The sequence below is a fragment of the Dreissena polymorpha genome, chromosome 10, assembly GCF_020536995.1.
Source record: "Dreissena polymorpha isolate Duluth1 chromosome 10, UMN_Dpol_1.0, whole genome shotgun sequence".
NCBI lineage: Eukaryota > Metazoa > Mollusca > Bivalvia > Myida > Dreissenidae > Dreissena > Dreissena polymorpha.
In genome coordinates this window covers 85,130,199-85,145,536 of record NC_068364.1, presented here as the reverse complement: position 1 = coordinate 85,145,536, position 15,338 = coordinate 85,130,199, and the positions used below count along the sequence as shown (strand labels likewise).

The window sequence follows — 15,338 nt, the reverse complement described above, 5'->3', positions numbered from 1 at the left end:
TGAACCAGACAATATTAAAGTTAAGACAAATCTTATAGCTATAAGCGGCAAAATACAAACAGATCTTACTATTTATTTTTAGCTTGGCTGGAGTCGGAGAAAACCCCATAGCCCGGGGGAGAGTTACTTCCTATATACGGGTATATAGGGGTTTGCCGATTTTATGGGGTGTGTTTTTCGACTAAAATTATAGATATGGGTATGGTTTTGAGCATCTAAGTAAATATATGGGTAGTGAAATCAGAAATTTGCTTGTATGTAAATGCATACAGATTTGAAAGTATCAGTATCAAAATGAGTATGATAAATGTCATTCTTGTATATTAATGGGTATTAAAAAGTAAATTTCAGTAGCGGGAAAGATATAATAGCAAAATAAGTATACTGTATTGATATGAAAGAGATTAAAATTCTAGTATGAAATGTGTCCACTTTATTAAATTCTAGTATTTTAATGGGTCCAGTTTATCAAACTTCTTGTATTGAAATGGGCTCACTTTCTCAACGGTATCGTATACAAATGGGTATGCTTTTTCAAAAATCGTGTATCAAAATGGGTCTACTTTATCAGAGTTCCGGTATAAAAATGGGTCACATTTCGAAAGTCTCAGCGGGACACCCCTACCCTAAAATGTGTTAACATTTTGTTAACCTTTTCAGGCATTTGAACATTGGTTCTAAAATGAAAGTTCTTCAACCTACAAAATTGAAACTTCATATGTAGCTGTACGTTGATGAGTTCTACACGCCACAGCCATTTTCGGATCACTAGGTCAAAGGTCATCGTATATCGTTCTTATCACTTAGTTTGACAATTTAAAATTATTAAAGTGTAATTATAATATATCAAAATTGAGCATGTGCGTTGATCTGCTCATTTATATTGGGTTAATCATCAGGAGTGGACCGAGTGGTAATAAAATAATCATATATTATGTTATAATTATATCGTCCAAAACATTTAACATTACATAATTTAAGAATGCTAATGACAAAATAACTGTCGTGTGTCACGGTATTGTTTATCATTGTTTGTATTCTTAAATGTGTATTTTTAATGTAATGTTATGTTAATATACCTTGTTACGTTACAGAAAATAATGTGCATACTTGAATTAAGGCGATGTTCTTGTGCACAAATCTCAATAGCCTGTCTAACTGTCTGTATTCTTTATTTATATTTAATCGTAAGGGGAGATGTTGTACAGTGTTCCAGTTAGTAAGTGTATGGAGATAATTCGCTCCGATAGGAAGGGATCCCATGACTCTCAGAATGGCCGAACAAGTTTAATACTCTGTGATTAAAATGTATTGCAATTTGTTTAACCAATTTATTGTTTAAATATATTAACCGATTATATATAGACAGCTGATTTGCGCGTATAAATTTATAAAACAATTAAGTCTGTTTGTATTGTGCTGTATTGTGCTGTTTTGTACTGTTTGGGCAATCGGTCACTTGCCTTAAATAAAGGACCTACTAATTGTGTTTAATGAAAATTCAATACTGCTCCAGCAGCTGGAGTTTCACTTCTTTATATTGTCTGGAATAAACTCTAAATTATAACCACTAAGATCAGAGAATTAACAACGTACCGTAATCCATTAAATGGACAGGCACCCTTTTCGTTTCCTGTTATAAATTGTGTAGTGTTAATATCATAGTTAACTTAACTCACTAGAGATTTGGTCGAATTCTTCTTTTATAAAAACGTACTTGATCAAAATGTATTCAACTGTGATCAAAACGTATATACATGCATGTATTTATTATTGAAATTTAAAAGAAACCGCATGTTATTTTACAATTAAACCGTCATAAATTATTTATTTTTTTAAACCAAAGAATATGATTATTACATATATAAATGTAATCAGTTAACAGTTAAAATGCACTTTTAATACAATGTGCAAGTACTACACAAAGATATAATATTTAAATATAGAAACATATAAAAGCAATAACAGAACGACATTGTTGAAAGTTGAATGAACAATGACTTGTCATATGGCAAATCACAGCTTAACGAGGCTTGTTCACAGTTTGGCGAAAATGACGATTTTCAAAATAATTGTCTTTGAGTAAAAAAGAATATATACATTAAGTGGTATCAACCAAAATATCACTCCTTACTAAGATAAAAGTTTCAAAGGGTGTTGCATAAATGGATAATTATCATTCAAAATCGGTCAAAAATAAAATGTTTGTAACTCTCTTGTTTGTTTGTTTTTGTAATATGTGGAGAAATAACTAAAGCCTTCGTACGTGGCGCTGTTGTTACGCACTTGTGCTTGCTTCCAGATGTTCCAGGTTCGCATTCGGTGGAAGGCGGTATGTATAATTCAACTTTTTTTCTTACTATTGTAAGTATTTAAGATTATACACCGATATTATATTTGTTAGTTAACATATGCAATAACATTTTTTTAAATACGATAATCTGTGAGCAAGTCTCTTTAAAAAATCTTTAACAACACATGTAACTAAGGGGAATACACATACTATAAACAAGATATGAAATTTCAATACTAATAACACGACATAAGAATGAAATTGCTGAATATTTCTCGGCGGAATAAGTTTGACTATATTATAAACTGATACACATATGACATCTTATTTAGTAGCTTGGTTACAGACACGGATTGTGTATAATACGTTGTAGATTCAAAGATCTATATTGCCCCCTTTGTGGTCGCCCTTCTCTGTACCGCATCTCTTTCTCTGACAAGTGTTTGTATTTGGTTTCCGTGAATGTTCCCAACTTTCCAAGCAACCCTTGATAAGCACGAGTTTCTACACTAAGACAAATCTGTATCAAACAACAACTAAAAACATCGGGCAGCCCATGGACTCCATATACCGTCCAACATGAGGAGTGCAAGTAAACAAGAAATTAGTGGGCATATTATCACCAGAAGATACATTAAAAGATGCTACGTAAATGAATTCAATCCGTAATTTAAAGGGATCTTTTCACGGTTTTGTAAATTGACAAAATTGAAAAAAGTTGTTTTTCGGTTTAGTTGTGATATTTGTAAGAAAACAGTATTACTGAACATTTGCCATTGTCTAATATAGCCATTATAGGTATCTTTTGACGATTTAAAAACCTAAAAATTATAAAGCGTTGCAACTCGAAACGATTGAATAATTTGGAGAGTTCTGTTGTTGTCGTTTAATTTTGTGAAACTACGAAGATTGCTTATATAACGTATAAAGTACGCATTCTATCTATGCTTGGCGGGATAGCTCAGTTGGCTAATGCGTTTTTTACTTCAGGATCCCGGGGGTCACTGGTTCGAGCCCTGCTGCGGGCTACTTTTTTTTTCCTTTTTTAAATTTTATTTTTGATTTTTTACTGGAGCTTTTAAAATTTAATGTTTACATTTATCAATATAAAGCATTTAATGACAAACTTCAAAACATGCTAAAATCTGTGAAAAGGCCCCTTAAAATACGATCGATATTATTGTATGAAAAATAAGGTCCATTTAGGCTAAATGCATATTTATCGGGGTTGAAATATATAATACCATGTTGTTAAATAAATAAAAATAACTATTGCTGCGAAAAAATCATTATAAGGTTACATATTTCCAATTATTAATTTAAAAAATAAACCGTCAACCTGACCGGAAGTATATCGTGCTGTGCATTATTGACTGGTATGTCATGGTACCATATTTTTGAGCCTGACTTTACACATTTTATCTGCTTCGCGGTAATTACGGGGCTTTGAGTCACTTCCGCTACTAAAACACAACCGAAACAGGAAGCGTGTTGCCGACTGACTAGAATTTTTATTTCTTTGCAATTGTGCATCTGACGTTCAAGAATCAAGATGACTGACCGCGAAAACCGTGTCCAATGGGCCAAGTTGGCCGAACAAGGTGAGAGGTTCGATGACATGGCAAAAGCAATGCGCGAAGTCGTTGAAATGCTCGATAAAGAGGAAAATGGCGAACTAAGTGTGGAAGAGAGGAATCTGCTGTCTGTTGCGTACAAGAACGTGGTTGGTGCCAGACGTTCTTCTTGGCGAATGTTCTCGATGATCGAGGCAAAAGAGAAGGACTCTGATTCTCTGAAAGCTCAGCTGACAAAGAAATTCCGCGAAATAATCGAGCAAGAGCTGGATAAAATCTGCGGCGAGGTGTTGGAGCTTTTGGAAAAATACCTTATTCCGAAGTCAACGTCGAGTGAAAGCCAAGTGTTCTACCTTAAAATGAAGGGAGATTACTTCCGGTATAAGGCTGAGTATACTCATGAGGATTTGAAGCAGAAAGTCCAAGATGAGGCTGAGAAGGCATACATCGCTGCTATGGATACAGCAAAGGAGAAGATGCCACCAACCCATCCTAACCGATTAGGCTTGGCTTTGAACTTTTCTGTGTTCTACTATGAAATTCAAAATGCTCCCGATAAGGCCTGCCATCTTGCCAAGGGCGCTTTCGATGATGCTATTGCTGAGTTAGATAGTTTAGACCAAGAATCCTACAAAGACAGTACGTTGATAATGCAATTATTACGGGATAACCTTACTCTCTGGACATCCGATGCACAGCAAGATGATCAGCAAGTGGAAAACTGAAAAAATCATAGACTCGCTTTGTAAGACAGTCTGAATGAAAAACTAACAGTGGTGAAAAACTCTTGTTAACAAAAAATGTGATCTTAATTGAACGGGTTTTTAAAATCTTCCTTGACTTGTTAAATTTGGTGTAGTCGTTTAAAATTAAATCATGATATAACGTATGACGGTATCGGGTTGTATGATGAAGAACAAATATGTGCTTTTCAATTTTTGCATGTTGTGCTTTGCATTTCTTATATTTAATTATTCATTTTTAATATTAAAACTACCACTTTACAAAAAAAATAAGTTAGCTGCTTAACATTTGTCAGTCTGATATACTTTTCTCAACTGAAAAGGGATATGATCAAACTTTAATTACCAGTTTAATATCAAGATATTTAGATGTAAAAGAATGTCTTAGTTGGTTTTCATTGAAGGCTGTTGTCTTGTTGTTCATTGTTTCCAATACACACACATTTATTGAATGTCCAGAATGTCTTGTGATCTGTGTATATATTATGTAATGATTCATTTTCAACAGCATATTAGTCCGTTAAAGAAAGAGGTACTTGTCTTTTCTGTGATATTAATTTTTCAATACTTCAGGAAATCTCATTTCCAGTTAAGTTTCTATTGGTTAATTTGTCACTGATTTGTTTTTTTAAATCACACACATCTCTTTTTACAAGTGCTTTGTTATTTAATATAAAATCAAGTAAAGCTCTTCAATGTGCTATATTAAACATGTTAAGAACTTGTTTGTGTTGTTTTCCTGCCAACAGTATATGACCTATATGTTGTGCTTAATAACATTTTATGTTGTCAGTTTTATAAGCTTTGAAGCCATTTCAATATTTTGAAATGCATTGCTTGATGTAGTTGTCATGTGAATAGAATTTCTTTATAGATCATTTCAGTGAAAATTTCAGTTGTTTATCAGATGTTAAATACTTGCTTACAATAACTAAATTTTATATTTTTATAATGTTGAAAGTAAAGTTCATAATTTGAAGAGAAACCAAATTTGTTTATGTTGCTGTTTATTTAATAGAACCATTGTTTTTTTGTATGCTTCATAGAGACACTAGCAGCATATATTGTTTCCAGTTTGGTCACTCATTTAGCAAATCTTAAAATTAAATGGTTAACACTTCACTGCTTTGTTTTTTACTTCTGTATTTAGAAATATAAATTATGGTGCTTTGATATGAGCCTCACAGGCCAATCAGTGACACATGAATTTGTTTTCATGTAAGCGAAATCTCTGTACAAAATCCATTTGGTTCAGAATGTGATTATTGGTGAAGACACAAGGCAGGCTTATGCACATTTAAAAAGAAATGTTTTTAGAGTGTGGCTCAATGTCTTAGCTGAGCTTATGTCTGCTGAACATGTCCATATGCAATAAAATAGCTTCACACCCATACAAGAATCACACCTTATTCTGAAATTAATTACCAATAGATTTGTCTTGAAGGGGTATTGTGGACAGAAATTATTGAATGTTTGAATAGACACAATATAAATGCCTATTTTCCCTTAATATAATTACACAACAAAATGAGAACATAATTGATGGATTTGCCAGCAAATTAAAATAAACAAATCTTTATTACTTAAGCATGGTCTTCTTCATCCAAACTCATTTTGTTTAATCTTAAATAAAGTAGACAAACTTTATTTTTCGCTAAACAGTTAATGGAACAAAGCTGTGGAGTTTAATTGGCGTATTGCGTTTTGCTGAAGTGTTCAAACAAACAAGTACACAATAACATTATTTTGAACCTTACACTCCTGATTATATTAAATACAGTCGAGAATATAATAAACAAATCTTGATTTTGCTCGCTCTCACTTCAATGTCTCGAGAGCATTTATATAAGCCTAAGGCTTTCGATGCAATCGAGCTAAAATAAATAGGTTTAAACTAATGTCTTCATAGTTTGGGGGCCATAAGTTATTCGCAAATTATCAATTCGTTGTGGCCTAATATGCATGACTGATTTATTTAGTACATCTTCATTCTTGGTGCATCAGCAGATGTTCAAATTCATACAGAAATGCCCAGTACTCTAATTACAAAAATGGAAATGTTATAAACATTGGAGATTTTGGAAAACGATTTGAAATAGAATAGTTATTTCGCGAAATTTGAATTTTCTTTAGTACCTACTTCGGTGGTTGGCATCTGTTATAAGGCGTGTTTTTACTCGCCTGAGCATAACGTGCTCATGGTAATACAATCATATGTCTGTCCGTGACGTGCCTGAGCATAACGTGCTCATGGTAATACCATCATATATCTGTTCGTCACGTGCATAACGTGCTCATGGTAATACCATCATAATTTTTATGTCTGTCCGTGACTTGCTTGAGCATAACGTGCACATGGTTATACCAACATATGTCTGCCTGTGACGTGCCTGAGCATAACATGCTCATGGTAATACCATCATATGTCTGTTCGTCACGTGCCTGAGCATAACGTGCTCATGGTAATACCATCATCTGTCTGTCCGTCACGTGCTTGAGCATAACATGCTCATGGTAATACCATCATATGTCTGTTCGTCACGTGCCTTAGCATAACGTGCTCATGGTAATACCATCATATGTCTGTCCGTCACGTGCCTGAGCATAACGTATTATGGTAATACCATCATATGTCTGTCCGTGACGTGCCTGACTACGTGCTCAGGGGTAATACCATCATATGTATGTCCGTGACGTGCCTGAGCATAACGTGCACATGGTAATACCATCATATGTATGTCCGTGACGTGCCTGAGCATAACGTGCACATGGTAATACCATCATATGTCTGTCCGTGACGTGCCTGAGCATAACGTGCACATGGTAATACAATCATATGTCTGTCCGTCACGTGCCTGAGCATAACGTGCACATGGTAATACTATCATATGTCTGTCCGTGACGTGCTTGAGCATAACGTGCACATGGTAATACCATCATATGTCTGTCTGTGACGTGCCTGAGCGTTACGTGCACATGGTAATACCATCATGTATGTCCTTCGCGTGCTTGCGGCCATGGTGTGTCTCTTCAAACTTCAAAAGACATCTAATAAACCACTGGACAAAAATTGACGACACTTCCCAGGAATGTTCCCAAGGTGGTCAATTTTCCTTAAAATTATGCTCTTCTGGTGAAACTGGCGCGGGGTCTCAGTTTTACTAAGGCTTATATGGGGTAGGCCTTTGAAAATTTGTCCGAAACGGTAAGACAACGAAGGGTTTCTTATAATTTATGAAGCACCAACTAGAGGTCCCCTACAAAGGTTGTTTAAATAATTCACCAGGGTATAAAGCATGCCCCGTCCCGGGGATCACTAGTTTTAAGTTGAAGATATCTTCAAACTCTTCTATTAAACCGTCGATTCTAAGGATTTCTTTTTTTTCGTGTAGCATCATCGAGAGATCATATAGAAAGTTTGTTATAAATAATGATATTGGGGTAAAAAATTGCCACTGAGTTCACCAATTTTACACAGGGACCTATATTTTGTTTTTATAAGGTCACTGTTTTACATTGATTTATATAGCTTATATGAATACCTGTAAAAATTTCGCCAGAAACTGTGAAGCCGAGTATCTTGATAATTAGCATCATCTAGAAGTCTTATATTATCAGGTAGTGGCCTTCTACTAAGATGTTCATATAAAGCAGCTTCATGCATACGAGTGGAATGTTTCGCATAGACTTATAAAGCAAGATGTGTTCAGATTATGCAAAAAGGCTTAATAGCCGCACACCAGGGTTCTGGAGTATTTGGGGCGTGTTCTGAGAAAACTGGGCCTAATGCATGTGCGTAAAGTACACAGGCTAATCTGGGACGACACTTTACGCACATGCATTATGCCCAGATTTCTCAGAACAAGGCTCATTTTTCGATTGAACTACAGTGTCTTAGGTGAGCGTTCATTGCTCACCAGCGTCCGCCTGATATAAAGTTGAAAATGGCTTTCACTCACTGCCGCGTAATGTGAAAAATGTATCTTTGTATCTTGAAACAAGACGCTAAATGGACTCACGATTTGTGTTCACGCTATGTCTTCGTTTAACTTCTGTGCGAAATCGTTTTTATTTGTAGACGAAAAAAATCTGTTTTCCAACTCCCATTTGAATGGATAAGTTTATCGATTAATGAAACTAACCGTCTGGAAAACAGAATAGCCGTCATTGCTTTCCTAGTAACAATTGCTCATGGTAACAGTACATTAAGGTCGTGTACGTATCGTATTATGCGTACGCAGGCCGTGGGCCCTAGGGCCAGGGTCCCCCACCCACAGCTGCCTTTCTAGTTATTTTTTAATATAAATAATTGGGCCTACTGCAAGTTTTCTCAGATAAAAGGGTCCACAGTACACTTTCTCTCAATACAAAGAGGAGATATGTTTTATTGTCCCTAATTAAGAAGGGCATTAGCGATAATTTACTCCCCAGTAGAGACAGGCCCCTAGGCAATGTTTTCTTATCGCATGTACACACATCCCCGATCAGTCAATTACCCCTTGGGATCCTGAATGCTTCATCTATCGAAGGTCAATGTAACACGTGTTTTATCTGGCCAAGGAAAGACAAGCAGCGAATGGAAGCAAATGATACAGGAGTAACTTGCAGTCTGTTCAGGTTTTATGCTGTCTGCTGCTTATCATTATCTGAGGGTTGGAAATGAAGCCTTTAAAACTTGAATCTAGTAAGAAAGGTATTTAATAAAATGTAACATTCTAAGGGACCACACATGCGTCAAAATACATATTTAAGTGTTAAAGGGTTAGGCATTTAAATTCACCTTGAAAAGTGCCAAAATAGGGAGGGAAGACCCCTCCCGCACCCTCCCCGGTTGGGCCCCCTAGTAAAAAAATCCTGCTTACGGCCCTGGTGTGAAGCATGTCCAAATGTGGTTTCTGTTTAAAAGCATTCAACAAAGCTTGCATTATCGGTATGTTGATTAAAACGCATCAACAATACGGTGACAGTAAAGTTGTTGTTTTTTCTCTATGAAATAGCACCAGCTCACTCGCAATAAATAATTTCCGTTTTCGCAGATAATCATTTGCAATGTTCTTATCTTTATAGATTCAGCGTCATCAACAATAGTGTTATTGATCAAGGCAAGCGCTCGGTCTTCAAAAAGTGATCGTTTTCGAAGACAGACTGTCGCAGTTTCAATAATCAAACGAGAATAAACATAACAACAGTCTGTACGCATATATTCACGTCAAATGCAATTCCGTCCTTATTTCAGGTGTCAGAGATGTATTAAGCATAATATATGGCAAGGAGAAATCTGATCGCAGTCAGCGAATGTATTCGAGGGTTATCTAAAAAGATAAGCATGCTTTTGTATTAAAGCTGTGATAACAATATAAACACAAGTGGGATAAAACCAAAATAATTTCCAACAAAGCAAAAAAACGTTTCAATTTAAATAGTAAATAAATATTAAGAACGAATACATTTCATAATGTTTAGTAATATATATACATGTATAGCAATATACTATATATTTAAGCACCAAACACAAAAAAGCCCTATATTAGACAGCCATACAAGTGAATTGTTCAGTTGTGCTATAAAAATATTCGTGTAAAGCACGATGCCTGATAAAATAACACTGTTTAATAGAAAGAGCTGCATACATGCACATTTAACGGAGTTTTCAGATTCACAAATTATGCTCTGGGAAATCCGGACTTAATGCATGTACGTGAAATGTCATATAAGCATGTGCAGTCCGCGTAGGCTATTCAGGGTCGAAACTTTCCACTTTTAAGAACATTTTAGCTTAAAGCAAGTCTCTAATGAGACTTAAAATCAAGTCAAGGCGGAAATTATCGTCCCTGATCAGCCTGTGCACACCTCATTGGCTATTCTGGGACGACACTTTACGCACATGCGTTAAGCCCGCTATTCCCAAAGCGAGGCATATCTTTTTTATATAACATTTAGCCTGTACACTTCCTGAATATGTGATCTTTATGAAGCTGTCGTTGTGGCGAGGGTTTCATGGAGTCTCTGCCGTTCTCTTAAATTAATCAATTCTAGAATGTTGTCTTTCCTCTACGTTTCTTATCCGCATATAGTCTTCGGAGTATAGCCTCTTCCAGTTGTTCATATATTGCTATGGTTGCCCACCCGAATTCAAATGAGTTTGCAGCGATAATAGAGCTTGAGAACTACCTCTGCAACATACTCGCACTTTTGGGAGGCATTCCTGAATTCAATATAGCCTGAGACGATACCTCTGGTAACTATAGAATTTTCTCATTAATATGAATTTGTTACTTGTAAGAAAGACTTTTTACATTGGTGGTATTGTCCACTCTTACCTTCTTTTCTACCTCCCGTTCTTTCTCCTCCTACAACTCCCTCTTCAAATCTTTGAATTAAAAAAGCACAGTACAATGCACACTTTCCATTCATCCACAACTTTGCTTTTAAATTCAATGGAATATTTTTGCTCTGACATGATAACTTACGGCCAATAAAAATCTCGAATGGCTCCTTACTTACACACACACACACAACTATTACATAATATGCCTAATTCGCCACTTATACATGCCAAAAAGGCACTAAATCAGATAAAACACGAAATCGTTAATGGGTAAATCTGTCAAACGTGAATATATACATTTTCATACAATACATCCATAGATATAAATAGGGCATTTTCACATGTTCTTAAAGCACAATCAAGTTTTATTGTTATTTTTTCACGGAGATTCAAGGCTGGACACAGACGACATTTGGGAGCTTCTCCGTCGCCGAAAGTGGACTGACGTCGCGAACAGCGTATTTGGAGTCACGGGGGCGCTGCCGTAACCGGAGCTTGGATCGCCGCCAGTAAAGAAGGGCGTCGGCGACAACGCGCGCGGCTCCAGGTCCGTGTTGATTCCCGGAAGTTGACTGATAAAGATCACCATCTTGCGGTGACTGCGGATTTTCAAATCGGAGCAATAATAGCCCATGACCGACCAAGGCATGATAGTTGAGGTCAGTTCAAATCGGAACTGTGGAGATGCGCATGCGATTGTCTTCTCCAACAAGAAGAGGATACCAGGAAGCACGTGGGCAGCGTTGAGTGACTTCAGAGAAACCAGCGAACAGTTACCCTCGTCACATTTATGCAGCGACAAGAAAATGTCCAAAAGGTCTTTGAGGTCTTGTTCATTTTCACATTTAGCGATAAACGTCGAAAGAATTTCATAGGTTTCGAACATAGACTTGCAGACGACTGGGCATTCAGTGTGGATGACTTCTCTGATATTCACGTGGTTTGTAGCCTTGTCGAGCGCGTTCTTCACCTTGTCGTGCAGACGTTCGAAAATCAGCCAGACGATATACGTACGCAATGACCAGACGAACAAGCCGGCCAGCGTTTCCCGCCAGGTGGCGCCCATATAACGACACGGCAGACTGATCCCCAGATCGCGGACGACCGTGATCGTCGGCCGCTTCCGGCATCGGTTGTTTACCGGGATGATTTTACACATGGGCCAGGGATCCTCCTCTAACATGAATTCCACCTCGTGACGCCACTTCCGGCCGGTAAAGTTGTGGCAGACGCGGAGATAGTGGATGTCGATATCTCCGTCGACATCACTGTTTTTCTTCATGTACACGGGTCCGCCTTGCTTGAACATGTCGTACGACTCGAACTCGGTGTGGCGCGTTTTCGTAACGAGCAGACGAGAAACGGATTTGTCTTCTGCAGGGTAATCCAAAACTTCTAGAAAATATATATTCATGTTACTAAAAATGCTTTCATTCTCGTACTTCGCTAACGCAATCGACAGCTTTATGTTTCCCAGGGTCGTCTCTTCTTCCGGACCCAGCTGTTCCTCTATATCCGGTTTAAACCAGAGTCCCCGGATTTTATGGTAATCCCGTAGCACACTGTAATCATCGGTCGGGCGCAGACTTGTGCTCTGACTGGCGAATATGGGCACCGCGTCATCAAAAGTGAGAATGCTTGTAACGCAATCAAACTTTGTGTAGTACGTCTGCAGTACCGGCGTTAGATCACCGTCCTGCACACTTCCGGGAATCAGGTAGTATTGGCGGCTGTCCACCGATGGCTTCCAAAGCGTCAGAGTGTCTTCTTCTAGGAATATGTCCCTCAACTTTGAATGCGGCGGAATGCGAAGTGGAACGTTTGTCTGAAGTGAGACAAAAATAACAACAGATTGAATTGGGCGGAAAGTAAACCACTTTTCAGCCTCAGTTTATCATCATCATCATCATCCTCATCATCCTCATCATCATCATCATCATCATCATCATCATCAACATCATCATCATCAACATCATCATCATCATCATCATCATCATCATCATCATCATCATCATTTGAAAACATATATAACAAAAAAAACTGAAAGGTGAAGGACACGAATTAATTGGAAAACACAATGACAAAATACAACGGGACAATAATGCATTTAAAATGTTACTTCAACGCTCTATTTGATGTAGACACAATTAATAATAAAAAAGATGAAACGTACATAAATTATGATGATATGAATTCTTTTTGTCGATTTTCACGTATTATATTTGTTCGCCTGACAAAAAAATGCGCTCAGACCAAGTGCTGAAAGTCATGTAAATACATGTACTGTATATAGAAAATAATCCGAAATAGTTTTGCTCGATGCTATTTGCATTTCATAAATACTGGTACCAATCATAACGCAATCATAACGGAGACTGTTAAACGAGAAAATGTGAAGTACGTTACGATATATACGGGAAATGATGTTTTAAGGGACACTTATTGACACCATATACATGAATTTGTTCTCCTTATAAACTAACCCGTAAATTTTCCGTACTCGGGGTACATTTAAGTATAGTTCCCTGAGTACATTTAAGTAGTACCCGCTCCGACAATGAACGATTGAGCATTATGTAGCGGACGGAAACAGACAAGTGTTTACAACTTACCGAAATGAAAATTGGACATCATATTGCCTTTTTGCCACGCAGAAATGAATATTATTATCGTACTGTCGTGAGCAGATGTACTGCAGTGACTAATAACATGTGAACGTAAAGCATGTCGAAACAATGATAAATAATGGGCTTGCCTGGTGAGACATGTCGTCACGTGACTTACTTAAACTAAGCGTCTTCCGGTAGAATGTTTGCTGTAGTAACAATAATTGAGATTGCTGACGGGATTTCATGCAATAAAAGAAGCCTTTCAAATATTGATGATAGACAACTCCGAGTAGACATTGTACGACGCTGTGTAGGAGTTATCTTTGTTTGTTTACCTGAAATGAAATATTAGTCGCACAAAGGCCAAATATATTGATATAAAAGTTTACACGTGTAAAAATGAACAATTACAAACTAAACAAACAAAAATGATATAAGAAAGTGTTCAGCGTTGTACTTAATGCGTTTAATATGATTATCTATAAACTTTCCGCCAAATATGGTAGTCTCCGGTGTGGTCTAGTGGTTAGGATTCCTGGTTTTCACCCAGGCGGCCCGGGTTCGATTCCCGGCACCGGAAGTGTATTTTCCATTTTTTATTCTTTAAAGACAAAGGACTAAAAACTTGCATCCATCTTTGAAAAGTAAAGCAATTTACAGTATGTTTTATTTATTTTTTTAGATTCCGGCGAATTGCAAAATAAACAAGACTAACTAACATCTTATTTTATTAAGCATTAAGTGCTGTTTTTATTTTACGAGATGAATATGATGCAACATAATCTTTGTTTTAATCATGTGCATGTATCTGTGTTTGAAACAAAAGCGTGCACACGTTCAAAATCATATCTACAGCAGTGCTATATAATTATAAAAAAAACACATTATTCTAAGTATAACCCTTATGGCAAGCGAAATGCCCATTAATTCCTTAAACCACGTTTTTACAGTTAACTATATAGTTAAGAGACTTTGAACCCGGGTTCAAAGTGCCGTTTGCACATTAATTTATAACGGGCGTTCAGACGTAAAACGATTACCCTAAATAATTACAATCGGTCAAAATACCGCGGTTTTAAGTCTCTTAACTATATGGTTAAGAAACGACCAATGCAATCTTGACATTTGCCTTCTAATTGTGGTTAAATCTCCGCTGATTGGTTGTCTCTGAATTATGTAGATAAGAGATTTGCATCTAATTTTAGACACACTTTGAACCGCGGTTCAAACTCTTGAACTCGTGTTTAAGCAATAAATGTGCAAAGGGCACTTTGAACTCGGGTTCAAAGTCTCTTAAAGGGGCCTTTTCACAGATTTTGGCATGTTTTGAAGTTGTCATTAAATGCTTTATTTTGATAAATGTAAACATTGGATCTAAAAAGCTCCAGTAAAAAATCAATAATATAATAAAAAAGGAAAAACAAAAGTAGCCCGCAGCAGGGTTCGAACCAGTGACCACCGGAGTCCTGGAGTAAAAACCAATTAGACCGCTCGCTCATCCTGCCACGTATGAATGGAAAACGTATTTTATACTTTATATAAGCAATCTTCGTAGTTTCACAAAATTAAACGACAACAACAGAGCTCTCCAAATTATTCAATCGTTTCGCGTTGCAACGCTTTATAATTTTCAGGTTTTTAAATCATCACAAGATGCATATAATGGCTATAGTAGACCATGGTAAATGTTCAGTATTACTGTTTCCTCACAAATATCATAACTAAAACGAAAAATTGCGAATCTGAAACAACTTTTTTCAATTTTGTCAATTTACCAAAACGTTAAAAGAT

At 36.7% G+C, this 15,338-nt stretch overlaps 4 protein-coding genes and 1 non-coding gene across 11 annotated transcripts in view; 3 read left to right on the top strand and 2 right to left on the bottom strand.

Annotated features, from left to right (window-relative positions):
• The window catches only part of LOC127847419 (GDP-fucose transporter 1-like), a 291,500-nt gene that overhangs the window by 15,415 nt on the left and 260,747 nt on the right, over nt 1-15,338 (bottom strand). The gene's annotated exons all lie outside the window — the stretch shown is intronic.
• LOC127847414 (dnaJ homolog subfamily C member 11-like) overlaps nt 1-15,338 on the top strand; it is a 313,717-nt gene that overhangs the window by 55,128 nt on the left and 243,251 nt on the right. The window lies entirely within an intron of this gene.
• Nucleotides 3,740-15,338, top strand: part of LOC127847426 (14-3-3 protein homolog 2-like) — a 278,492-nt gene continuing 266,893 nt past the window's right edge. The window contains exon 1 of the mRNA XM_052379333.1: nt 3,740-5,292. Within this exon, the coding sequence (XP_052235293.1) occupies nt 3,846-4,592 (747 nt within the window). The 5' untranslated portion in view covers nt 3,740-3,845 and the 3' untranslated portion in view covers nt 4,593-5,292. The remainder of the gene's footprint in view (nt 5,293-15,338) is intronic.
• The window catches only part of LOC127847411 (uncharacterized), a 334,665-nt gene continuing 329,383 nt past the window's right edge, over nt 10,057-15,338 (bottom strand). For all 3 annotated transcript variants that reach the window (XM_052379299.1, XM_052379298.1, XM_052379297.1), the window contains exon 2: nt 10,057-12,763. In XM_052379299.1, coding sequence (XP_052235259.1) covers nt 11,318-12,763 — 1,446 coding nt within the window. In that variant the 3' untranslated portion in view covers nt 10,057-11,317. The remainder of the gene's footprint in view (nt 12,764-15,338) is intronic.
• On the top strand, nt 14,056-14,127 carry Trnae-uuc (transfer RNA glutamic acid (anticodon UUC)). The gene has a single exon. It is a non-coding gene; the product is annotated as a tRNA-Glu (tRNA).